Source organism: Grammomys surdaster, unplaced genomic scaffold, assembly GCF_004785775.1.
Source record: "Grammomys surdaster isolate TR1022 unplaced genomic scaffold, NIH_TR_1.0 240, whole genome shotgun sequence".
NCBI lineage: Eukaryota > Metazoa > Chordata > Mammalia > Rodentia > Muridae > Grammomys > Grammomys surdaster.
In genome coordinates, this window is record NW_021604685.1 from 1,262,977 (window position 1) to 1,276,045 (window position 13,069).

At 36.4% G+C, this 13,069-nt stretch overlaps 1 protein-coding gene across 2 annotated transcripts in view; it reads right to left on the reverse strand.

Moving 5' to 3' along the window:
• Positions 1 to 4,889: 4,889 nt before the first annotated feature.
• Positions 4,890 to 13,069, reverse strand: part of LOC114626837 (heat shock factor protein 3-like) — a 42,074-nt gene continuing 33,894 nt past the window's right edge. Inside the window, exons 10-13 of one of the 2 annotated variants that reach the window (XM_028774355.1) lie at positions 11,531 to 11,630; positions 7,250 to 7,310; positions 6,478 to 6,572; positions 4,890 to 6,441 (exon numbers count right to left, since the gene is read on the reverse strand). In XM_028774355.1, the coding sequence (XP_028630188.1) occupies positions 6,247 to 6,441; positions 6,478 to 6,572; positions 7,250 to 7,310; positions 11,531 to 11,630 (451 nt within the window). In that variant the 3' untranslated portion in view covers positions 4,890 to 6,246. Of the gene's footprint in view, positions 6,573 to 7,249; positions 7,311 to 11,530; positions 11,631 to 13,069 lie in introns of both variants that reach the window. The other variant, XM_028774354.1, reaches the window with a different exon arrangement.

Consider the following 13,069-nt stretch of genomic DNA (forward strand, 5'->3'; position numbering starts at 1 on the left):
GGAGGGAGAGAGAGGAAGGAAGGAAGGAAGGAAGGAAGGAAGGAAGGAAGGAAGGAAGAAAAGGAAAGAAAGAAAAGTTTTCAAGGACAGTTTCTTTTTGTGGCTGTGTTAGTGTTGATGGTTCTTCCTTGGTAGTGTGCAGAGTAAATCTTCTTGTACTAAAGACGAAAATGTCGGGGGTAATGCTCTGTGTAGGAACCAATTCTACTTCTCCATACTTAATGAGTTGTGTAGGTATTGTCTTCAGCAATGAGGCCTTATCAATAGTTTGTAGTCTGGGTTGTTTGGCAATTCCCATGGAAAACCTTTAGCCAACAACTCCAGTCCCACTGGAAGCTTCATTTGATATCAAGATATGGCCAGTCAGGGCTCTATATCCCCCATTATATGGCAATTTCATTTATAGATTTTAGGAAGCTTCTACTGTATTAGGTTTCCATACCACTCCTCAAAAATGGCCCTTACTTTTATCTGTGTCTCTTTGTATGCCCTCCCTGGTTGCCATTTCTTTTCCCCTTCCCAACTTGATCTTCTTTTTACTCCCCCCACCCATAGCTATCTATTCTATTTTAGTTTCCTGGGAAAAATCTATCTGTAATCCTTGGTCCCTTACTCTACACATAACCTCTGTGGTTCTTTAGAGTACAGCTTGGTTTTCACTGACTTAAATGTTGATATCCACATATAACTGATTTGTGTTTCTGGATCTGTGATACTTCTCTCAGGATGAATTTCATAATTTTATTTTTCATAGCTGAATACTTCATATTGTAAATATACCACATTTTTTTTATTCATTCTTTGTTGAGAGACATCTTGGTTGCTTCCAGTTTCTGGCTATTATGAATAGAGCAGTGATCAACATGGTTGAGCAATGATCTCTGTGGTTGGATTAAGTGTCTTTTGGGTATACTCAAAAGTGGTTTAGCTGTATCTTAAGGTAGATCAATTCCCAAATTCCTGAGAAACTGCCACACTCATTTCCATAGTGGCTGTCCAAGTTTGTATTCCTGCCAACAAATTCCACGTCCTTGTCAGTGTGATCTGTCACTTGCTTTATTGATATTAACCACTCTGCTGTGTGTAAAATGAAACCTCTAAGTAGTTTTGATTGGCACTTTCCTCATGACTTATGTTGTTGAACATTTCTTTAAGTAAAGAATACTTTCTTAATGGCTTGATAAACATTGTAATGTTATAATTCATATTTATTGCTTAAGTAATCATAATACCTAAGACAGAGTCAGCCTATGTGTCCATGAACAAGTAAAATGACATAAAATATGGTGCATAAGCAAATTAAATTTTATGCAGTGATAAAGAAAAGCAAATAATAGCATCTAAAAGCAAATGGTTGTATCTACAGATCTCTACCTTAGTGAAATTAAACTCAATAAAGCAAAAAAATTCTATACCATGTGCAAACTCTGTTTCTGTTTCTCTGCCTATCTATCTATCTATCTATCTATCTATCTATCTATCTATCATCTACCTACCTCTTTATCTACCTGCCTACTATGAGGTATAAAGTGAGGAGACAGTGAGGGAAAATGAGTATCAGAATACATATGACATAGAAGCAGATTGAGGGACAATTTGGAGGAGGAGGAGGAGGAGGAGGAGGAGGAGGAGGAGGAGGAGGAGGAGATCAGGAAGATGGTGATGGTAGCCTGGGTAATAAGTGATGGCAATAAGTAAGGGGGACGAATAAGAATAGAGTAAAACAATATATGTGTATAATATGCATGACTAAAGCATGTATGGCAAATTAAAACAAAAACAAGGTTAATGTTAAAGCATATTTAACTATGTGGTTTAATACAGATATATTTTTAATTTGTGGGAAGTTATGTCTCCTTATGTAACTGAATTTCTCTTCTATAAGAACTTTTCATCCTTCCTTAACTACATATCTGATAAAAAGATTAGTGTCAAAACCCCCTAAGAATCAAGGAAACAACCCTGTTGAAAGATAATACTTAACTGAAGGGAGTTATCAATGGCTAAAAAGGTGCTATATATCTTTAGCTACAAACCAGTCAGAATGGCTATGGTCAAGGAAGTAACTGAAAACAAATTTTAGAGAGGATGTGAGGAAAAGGGAACTCTCATTCATTGTTGATATGACTGCAAACTGGTAAAGGCACTCTGGAAATCAGCATGGAAAATATTCAAAAAGCTAAAAATAATTATACCATATAACCCAGCTATCCCACTCTTTGATATAAGCCCAAAGGGCTCTACATTCTACTTTATATGTAGATACTTGCTCATCCAAGTCCATTGCTGCTCTATCTACAATAGCTAGGAAATGGAAGCAACTGTCCTTCAACTGAAAAATGGATAATGAAAATGTGGTGTATACACACAACAGTATTCAACTCTAAAGAAAAATGAACTCTTATGAAACTTGCAGGTAAATGGATAGAACTAGAAAATTCCATATTTGGTGAAATTAACCCAGACCCGGATAAAACAACTGGCACAGGATTTCTCTAATTTGTGGATTGTAGCTCTAATCATAGGACACAGGTGCTGTGAAGTGGAAAACAAGAAAAATTTGGAATGTATTTATCTTGGGGGATATAGGAAAGAAGGAGGAAGGAATGATAAATGGCACTAAACCTTGAAAAACCCATAAGGAAGAATTATTTTGTTTTCATATAAGTATGTGTACACACACACATGCATACACACTTAATCAAGTTACATCGCTGGGACTGATAATCCCCTCCCCCCAAGTTCCATAGACAATCTATTGAAATCTCCTGAGCCAGGCATGGAAAACTCTATGAGTAGTCTTTAGTCATAGGAGTTCAAGAGCCTCACAAAATAATATAGGCTATAGCTGTTACCCTTGGTTGCCTTTTAAAACTTGAAAGTAAGTCCATGTTGTTAAAGACACCACACACTTCAGATAGAGGACTTGCAAGACTTGAATTACAACTGACATGGAAACCTCCTACCTTAGCACTAGGTCCCAGGATCAGAAGCAAGGTGTCATGTTAGAAAAGCAATCAGTGGTTCTGTCCAACTATAAAGCCTACAAACCACAACAGTGATCAACAGAGCAAGATACAGCCCAAGGGTACAAATTACTAACAGTTGTTTGAATTACTAACAGTTGTCTAATTGTACTTAAGGACAAAAATAGAGAACTGGACTTGTCTAGGTTTGAAGGCTTAACCCAGCAGAGGCACTGGAGTATGAAGGGAATTAGGAAATGTGTAAGGAGAGACGACTAGTCACCAAGGAAGAGGATATGACAATTTATTAGGAAATCTACCATATCACAATATAGCTAAAACAAGTTAATTGGAGGAACTGTAGAATATCCAGTATGTAAAATGTAGGAAGAGGGAGAAATATTGGGAATTAAAGAATATAACCCAAACCCCAAAGGACATGCATGTATAAGTGGATATAGCCATAAAGTAGAGGATACCCACACTACATTCCACAGACCCAAAGAAGGTAAATAACAAGGAAGGTGCAAGGGAGGATGCCAGGGTGGACGGGAGGAAATTGGGTGGGAGAGGGTACGGGAAGAGAAACAGGGGTGGGGTGGGAAGCAGGTGTAGGTAAAGCCAGGGAGAAAGGGCCAGGAGAGTGAATGGAAATCAGAGGTGGGCCGGTGGGTAGGAGCCATTTCTAGGATGTGCCAGAAAGCTGGGATGGGAAGGCTTCAGGGAGTCTATGAGAGTGAGTCTAGCTGAGACTCCTAGCAGTGAGGATATGGAACCTGAAGTGGCCACTTCCTTTAGCCAGGGAGGGCACCAATCCACCCACAAAACCCTTGACGCAAAATTTGTCCTGCCTACAAGAAGTGCAGGAACAAAAAATGGAGCACCAACTGAGGGAATGACCGACCAATCACTGGTCCAACTTGAGACCCATCCCACAGGCAAGCACCAATCCCTGACACTATCAATGATAGTGTTATACTTGCAGATAGGAGCCTAGCATAACTGTCCTCTGAGAGGTACCACCCAGCAACTGACTGAAACACATGCAGATAGCCACAGCTAAACATTAGATAGGGCTCAGGGAGTTGGAGGAAGAATTGAAGGACCTGGAGGGGATAGGGACTCTACAAGAAGACTAACAGAGTCAACTAACTTGGACCCTTGGGGGCTCCCAGAGACTGAACCAGCAAGCAATACGCATGCATAAACTGGACTTAACCCCCTCCTCCCACTCCCTGCACATATGTAGCAGATGTGCAGCTTGGCCTTCATCCCAACAACTGGAGCAGGGCTGTCCCTGACTTTGTTGCCTGCTTCTGGATCATGTTCCCCTAACTGGGCTGTCTTGTCTTGCCTCAGTGGGAGAGAAGTGCTTAGTCCTGCAGTGACTTGATATGTTAGGGTGGGTTGTCATCCACAGTCTTCGGTAATCAGAAAAGAAGGGGAGGGGAGCTAGATGAGGGAGTGACTGGAAGAAGGTGGGATGCAATTGGGATGTAAAATGAATAAATTAATTAATTAAGGGAAAAAAGGAGAATTAAACAGAGATGGGGGACCAGTGATTGTGGGGGAAAAGAGAAGTGAGCAGCTAGCTCATAAATACTAAGGGTACATGAAAAAGCCTTATGCAAATTCATTAGTTAGTAAGCTAATTTCAAAATATGATAAAAATGGAGTTGGAGTGGATGTAATATGCATGGAGAGGGCACAATGTTCCTCCAGAAGACATGGGTTATGAAGTAAAAAATCACAGTACCAAGTACAAGTTTCCTCCCTATGAGTTATAAGTTCTTTGAAGAGAAAAGAAATCAATGTGTGTATGTAACACATTTTTCTTAGTACATGTACATGCAGCCTAGAAGTTTCATTCCTTATTGTTACAAATCTTGGTTTACAACAAAGGATATGATGCCATGAAAGTATGCTCAACCCTTTATTGACTTAGATAACATTACAATGACAAGAAGTTTTTCAGTGTTGAAATACTTGAGTTCACTCCCGTATATCAAAAGCTCAGCCATCACTAAATGAGATCTGTACTTTCCTTAAGAATTCTCAAAATTGCACAAACCTTTTTATTTACACAAATATACATTTAAAAACAGATAATGAACATAATGACCTGCTTCCCCTTCCTGTTAAAGCTGACTCCATTAGTGAGACTATTGAAGAACATGTTAAACTTGAAAAATAAATGGGGTGAAAACCAACTAAATTTGTAGACCATTCTAGCAGGTGAAATAAAGCAGTAAGAAAGTGTTACAAACTGAGCCCTATAGAAGCTTGATGTTTTAATATTCAGCTTACTAACATAAAGCCTTAAACATATTCTAAAGTGCTTCTTCAACTAAACAGATAACCTTAGATTTTAAGTGCTAAGATGCTCAGTGTTAAGCCATGTATGAATGTTGGTGTTGGAATAGTTTGTATGAAAACTGCTCCAGATTTAGGTAAAACTATACTATTTTTGAAAGATAATATTCTATCAAATCATTACATATCTGTCAAAGAATGTTGATATGGCTAGAGATTATTGTGGAAATCATAGATAAATATAGTTGAGAAATGGTTGACTGGGAGTTTTTAAGCTTAATTTCAAACAAACCATTTGCTCTTGGGTTTCTGCATGCTTTTAAGGAAAATGTTTGCTAGAGTTTGATTCTTGGAGTTCTTGGAGTTCTTGTTGAAGGTTTTAGATGAGAGTCAATATGTTGACTTTTATTGTATATGAGATGGCCATTATACAGAAAAAATATATTTTGCTGAATTATTAACTTTCTTTAGGAATTAAAAATAGTGTGAGACTGAAATAAAGTGGAAAGCTATAGAATAAATATATCTGTAAAATCTAGGAGTAACATCATTTTCATTAACTCTAAACCTTCCTTTTAAACCTTGTAAAAATTGTTTCTTTACTATAAACAAAGTCTAGCTACAGAAAATTTCTAATTACTTAGAAAAATGCAATAACACTAATCTCTAAACTAGTAACAAGTAAAGTATTAGAACATTATTAGTTTAAAAATTAAAAAAACTAACCAACTTCTTATTATATTAAAATTAAAATTTGGATATATTCCTTATGTTTTCTTGTTGCCAAAGCTTGTCTAGATATTGGAAGGCTGTAATTTTAACATATTTTTTAAGTTACAGAAATGTCCAAATGAACATACATACACTAGCCAGCAGCCATGGAATATCTACTTCCCCAGAGGAAACGAGAGTCATTGAGACTCAAAATAAATTGAATTGTGACAAAATATTGGTTTCAATATGCTCTTCAAAAAATATCAGTAACAGGGTCGAGAAAGAGAAACGGGAACACATTGGACTCCTCAATGGCTTCCATACATAACTGGGGAATAACATTTTCAATACTATCTTCTTGTAGAGTAGAAATATTGGAGGTTGCATAATCATGGTCACATAAAGCTGATATGACATTGGGTGGGTTCTTCAGATCATCCAAAAGTATGTCATTGGGTGGGTTCTTCAGATCATCCAAAAGTATGTCATAATCTTGAAGATTTTCTCCAAAATCACATATTGGTGTCCCATCCAATAGGAAAAGCTCAGATTTTTCCATGCATTGCATCATATGTTTGTCTGTGGAGAGATAGTGCTTTGTTATATGTAATATAGGAGGAGAAAATTTAAAACAAATTATAATTCACAAGTCTTACACTGTTAAATGCTGAGTGGGAGACACTATTATCCTTCTAATCTTTAGAGTTACACACTCTTCAATTTGGTTATCTTACCCAAGAAGAATATACTATTATTCTTAGAAGTTACTATCAGTCTTTCTATAGGCTATCAAATTTGGTACTTCTGTATAGGAAAAGAGATCTAATTACATCCAAATACACGTTTAGAATTAAGGAAGCACTAACCAATAGAACATAAATTTAGTAGATTACAGTATCCATAAAAAATAAGGCTAACTGTGAATGACTGGGCTTGGTAAACAGTAAATGACTTTTTTTCTGAAAAAGAACTTTTAATGTCACGTGAAAAATAAACTTACACTGTATCCTTTTGATGTTTTGTCATGGCTTTTAAAATCAGCCACACAACAATATATTTTCCCTTAAGTTTATATAGTCATCACCAGGGCTCTTTTATATATATAATATTATTTAGAATAACTTATAAAATGATAAAAAAGTAGTTTTTACACTTTCAAATGGTAAATGGCTTGCGAAGGAACATATGGCTAGTCATTTGTAAGCCTGGAACTAAGATATATATTTTCTGATCATTCTATAAATATTCTTTTGTACCTTTTCCCCCACTGGGATCAAGTAGATTATTCTCTTCTTCACTTTGCATTAGACTTAGACTCTGGGTAAAAAAAGAGAAAACACTAGAATCGTTATCAGCATATCATTTTTAGTGAAGTTAAATAACTGAGATAAAATATTTCCCTTGAGCGTATGGTGTGTTTTGCAAATATGAGGCCTTACTTTCAATTCTCTGCACCTAAAGCATATTTCTTGTGAGATTAACACAGTTTAAGAAAGGACATTACTGTTTATCTTGTTTTCTAAAAGTTGGTTTTTCTTTCTAACTGCTGTTTAAACAGAAAGGGAAAAAACAAACCGATCCACAATTCACAGTACATGTACAGCCAACTATAACATGTAGGTTTATTTTCCACTTAACTTGAACTAATACCCACCAATATTTATTGGACAAAAATGAAGGAAACACAGTATGTCCTGTATATATGAAAATGCATGTTTTAACCTGAGTTGAGACTCACCAAACAGACTACTATGCTTGACACAAAGGAAACAATGCTTCTTTCAAGTCATTCCTGTCTAAACAAGACAACAAGAATGAATTCCCTCAGAGTCTAGCCCCATTATTGGTTAATGATGAAAAATAATGGTCCCATTTGTACAGTTTCCCTAGTTGAAGAAATCCTTCTGAGAGAATAGGGTTTTATTTTTCTCTTAAAGCAGCAACAATAAGATTTTACTAAATTAAGAGAAAGATCTGCAAGTATACTTTTACAGACAGTTGTCTAGAAGGAATTGTGTTTCCTTATTATTTGCACATTAAATGAGGATTTTCTTTTAATTTTAATATTTTATGTATTTCATTATATTATTATTTTATTATTATATGTAATTAATATATTATTACATGACTTACCTTCCTCTAGCCCCTCCCAAGTCTCATCCCTTTAACTTGTTCCATGCACCCACACTCACTCAGCAAGGAAGATTTGTTTTGTTTGTTTTGAGACAGTTTTTCTATGTAGTCCTGCCTGTCCTAGAACTCACTCTGTAGATCAGGCTGACCTTGAATTCACAGAGATCCTTCTGCCTCTGCCTCCCAAGTGCTGGGATTAAAGGTGTATGCCACCATACCAGGCTGAAGAAGATTTTAATAAAGACAGATTTATAAAAACTAGGTGCTCATTTTTTTAAATTTCTCTTTTAATTTCCAGAAAAAAACCCTATGGCTATTTCATAACTGATATATTAGCCCCAAAACTCAGGATACCCACAATACAACTCACAGACCATATGAAGGTTAACAAAAAGGAAGGTCAAAATGTGGATGCTTTAATTCCACTTAGAAGGGGGGAACAAAATAATCACCAGAGGTAGAGGGAGGGTGGGTCCTGGGGAGGGGAGGGGAAAAAAAGAAGGGAGGCAGGACCAGGTATGGGAAGAGACAGAGGGCCAGGAGAAGAAATAGAAATAAGTAGCAGTAGGGGGTGGGGATCTTTGAGAACCACTACAAAGTCCCATACACCAGGGATGTGAGAGCCTCCCAGGACCCAATGGGGTGACATTAACCAAAATACTCAAAAGCAGGGAGATAGAACCTGAAGAGACCACCTCCAGTAGATAGGCATGGCCTCCAGTTGAGGTAAGGGGTCACCACCCATCTCAAAATTTTAGACCCAGAATTGCTCCTGTCTAAAAGAAATGTAGAGACAAAAATGAAGCATAGACTAAAAAAAAAGACCATCCAGAGACCACCCCACCTTGGGATCCATCCCATCTGCAGACATCAAACCCCAACACTATTGCTGATGCCAAGAAGTGCTTGTAGACAGGAGCCAGGTATGGATGTCCTCTGAGAAGTTCTGCCAGCACCTGACTAAGTCAGCCAACCGCTGGACTGATCCCAGGGACCCCAAAGGAAGAGTTAGAGGAAGAGCTGAAGGAGCTGAAGGGCATTTCAATCCCATAGGAAGAATAACAATATTATGTAACCGGACCCCATAGAGATCCCAGGGGCTAAACCAACAACCAAAGAGTACACATGGGTGGGTCCATGGCTCCTGCTACATATATCTGGCACCAATGGGAGGGGAGGTGCTTGGTCCTGTAGGTGCTTGTTGCCCTAGTGAAGGGGGATGCTGGAGGGGTGAGCTGGGAGTGGGTAGGTGGGTGGGTGAGCACCCTCTAAGAAGCAAAGGAAAGGTGGGATGGGGAGAGGGTCTGTAGAGGGAAAACTAGGAAGGGGGACAACACTTGAAATATAAATAAAATAATAAAAATTCAGTGTTTCTTTGATAAAATTTTGGTTAATGATTCAATATTAATACACAAGTACATTTATATTCTGATATTTCGCTGAATCAGAGACTAAAACACAGACTTTCCCTTGAAATATTTTCACACACAATTATGAACTTATGGCATAAGAGAAAGGGGTGGTATTCTGTATTTTTTTTAAAAAAACATGGGTAAAAGATAAATAATGTGGTGATACTAATGTTACGTCATTCTTACTCAGCTGTTATTTCTCCCCATCCCCACCTTGGCTGATGTGTCTTTCAATGAATTAGCTTGGTTATAAAGAATAATTAAATGTATAAGATAATATATGTAACTGGAAATCCAAATATTACATGATCTTTCTCATATGTGGATCCTAGCCTCTAACTGTTAAATAGATGTGTCATAATAGAAGTAAATATTGGTAAAGGTCAAGAAACTAGGAAAGGGTCCATTAGAATGGACAAAGCAATTCTAGAGTCTTTAAGGGATTGGCATGGGAAAGACAATAGGACAAAGTAGAAGAGGAATGCTAGGGGAAAATAGGTCACAACAGAACAAAAGAGAGGGAGAGAAATGAAAGGGGAGTGTGGCAGGGAGAACCAATCAAAATTAGATGTGTGTGTGTGTGTGTGAAAGCACCAGGGTAGAGACATACCCAGGGGAGCCCCACCTTCTCAGAGGCAAAGGGGAGGGTGGATGGGGGAAAGGACTTTGTGAGGGGCGACTATGAAAAGGACAGCAGTTGGGAGGTAAATAAACAAATAAATTAATTAAAAAAGAAAGTGTCACATGGAAGCCTGCAACTGATAGCTGGTAAAAAGAAAATTAACAAATATACTAGTTTGCTTTTTATTCTTCCCTGTATACCTGAGACAAGCTGTCAAGAAAAGTGTGTTATTTCAGGATATCAACACTGTAAAAGCCAATTAAATTGAACACATTGTCCCAGTTATGACCATATAGATTGGAATATAGTAATACTCTCCTTTGTATAACTTATAAACAAATCAATTGTCAAGAAAAACAACAGTTCATATAGAAGCATATGTCAAAAAATTTTTTTTGAGATAAGTTCTCACTGTATGGTCTAGGCTGGATGTGAACTCTCGGACTCTAAAAATTTTCCTGCATCAACAGTCCAATTAGCTGGAACTATATGTGTGTGTACTATAAATAATTGTGACATTGTATAAAGCTTGTCAATTATTAATTACGCGTACTTATTTTGTAAATGTGTGAACAAAGGATTTGTACTTGCATAGACAGGTTTCTAATGTATCTTATAAGTATCTTAAAGTATTAAAATCTTGAAAATACAATATGCTGGATAGGTTTTGTAATTAATATGTATTAAGGGACTTGAGAAAAATAAAAATAGGTCAATGAGAGAATCCAGTGTACCTTAATCTTATACCATTCATTTAATTGAAAAGATTTTCTGCTAATAATTTACTATGCCAATATTTACCAGTAAATGTATGAACAGATGATGCATTAAAAGGAATAATGAGAAGAGACATGGATCTTATATTGATTTCTGCCATGATATCCATATTGAGTAAAGTTTCATATATGTTTTTTATTAAAAACAGAAAGTTCATAACAGACATGCTGAAAAGAAATTGCAAGAAGGACCTTCAAATGGAATGACATAAATAAACATCTAGATATCATGATAAGGGATTTTGTATAGCACTGCTACGTACTGTGAAAATATGAACTTTGGAATCATAATCACTATAAACAAATCATCATAACTGTATATCATGGAATACTTTAATATTTACTATTTTACGTTATGAAAGGAAAACTATCATGTAAAGACAAATTGTGATGTTGCTATAAAGGAAGAGAAACAATGTTTCCTGAAAGCTAGGCAAACATGAAATATACTGAATTGGAAAAGCCAAGACACAAACAGAAGTATTCTTATATTCAAGGCTTGATATTTTCAGTGCTAATTTCTATATATCATTCCACTTTTTGAGCAATCAATAAAAAGGCAGGAAAGTTACAAATCTGAGTTGACAAGCTTACCTCACTCAAATGATCAGAGTCATCATTCACTGCCTTCGTAGATAGTAATGAATTTAGCTCTAACAAATTTTCATCAGTATGATGCATATTCATTTTATCCCTTCAATAAAAATCAGAGATGGTTAGTGAAGGTAGATGCAAACCATGGTATTATTACTTCTAAGAAACAATCATTTAGAAAAATCCAACAGACAATAAATTGAAAAGATTATGCCAGGCTTTCAACTAAGAAACCAAAAAACAATATTGCACTTTTTGCATTTTTGAGTTACAGACATCTCATTTCTAGACTATAAGGCCTACTGCTGTAATATTTCAGAATAGATACAGCAGCTATAACAGTTAAGAGTAGCCCACCTCTTAGTGAAATTCCAGAGTTTTCAACCTGGTGAACTCCAGAGAAGGATGGAAGAAAAATATCACATTATTCCATTTTTAAATAGAGAGTAGTACTTTTCAACTCAAGAAAGCTGCCAGTAGCCACAGGACTGTATGTTTTGATCATTTAATACAAAATAAAGATGATAAATCACTGTCTCAGAAAACTAAGATCCAAGGCACCACAACAATATTACTAGCTGATCCAAAATGACTAGAGTATCTTTATGAGATTCTAAACATTTAAATTTAGGCTTAGAAATGATTTGATACCTCTCTATGAAGAAATCCAGTCTGAATCTCATCAAAAGATGAGAGTCACATACTTGAGTAAATGGGACACGCATATTAGCTGTCATTAAACAAAGTTGTTACACATTTTTTTTTTTACTTTCCTTCCTAGGCTCTGGACTACATTTTGTCATTCACTAGGAAACCCAGTGTTCTGAGAAACATTTGTATTTATATCAATTATTACCATCAATATTGATACTCAACTTGACTTCAAGAGGCTATTAAATTTCTGTATGCCAATAGCAGAGGAACCCTTTGTTTCTCCCTATATCTTTCCTAATCTTTTAGATCTTGGACTCAGCTTTAATGGCCAAGTCTATCAATGTAAATCCAGCTGAAAATAATCATCCTAATCAATACTGGCGTTGTGGTTTGTCATGGATCTGCTAAGATTCAGTACACTAAAAGGTAGATTATTTTAGTGTCTAGAGTTGTTACTTTATGAACACATCTAAGAGTCTACAGTTTAGTTTGGGGTCAAGCTGAGGAAGATCTTTTTGGTGTGTTTGTCAAGAAGATATTTATATATCATGTCTATCAGGAACTAGATGTGACCTTTGTCCCTCTGAGATTAGGCAATAAACAAGAACCAGTAATGAATTATACAAATATAAGATGATAAAGCACTCAAATACACAACTGTAAGCACTGCTGATGAAGGTGAAACTTAGGCAGACATTCTCAGGACAGAGTTGTGCTGACAATGGAGCCTTTGTGGCTCCAATTTAGTAGGATTTTTGCTGAAGCATACACAAACGTCAAGTTTCAGGAAATGAAGACAGTTCTTTTTTTCTTATAGTTCTGTTTCAAGTAAGAAGTTTCACTTTAATATCAGGGCTAATATTGGGTATAGGATGTAGTACTTTA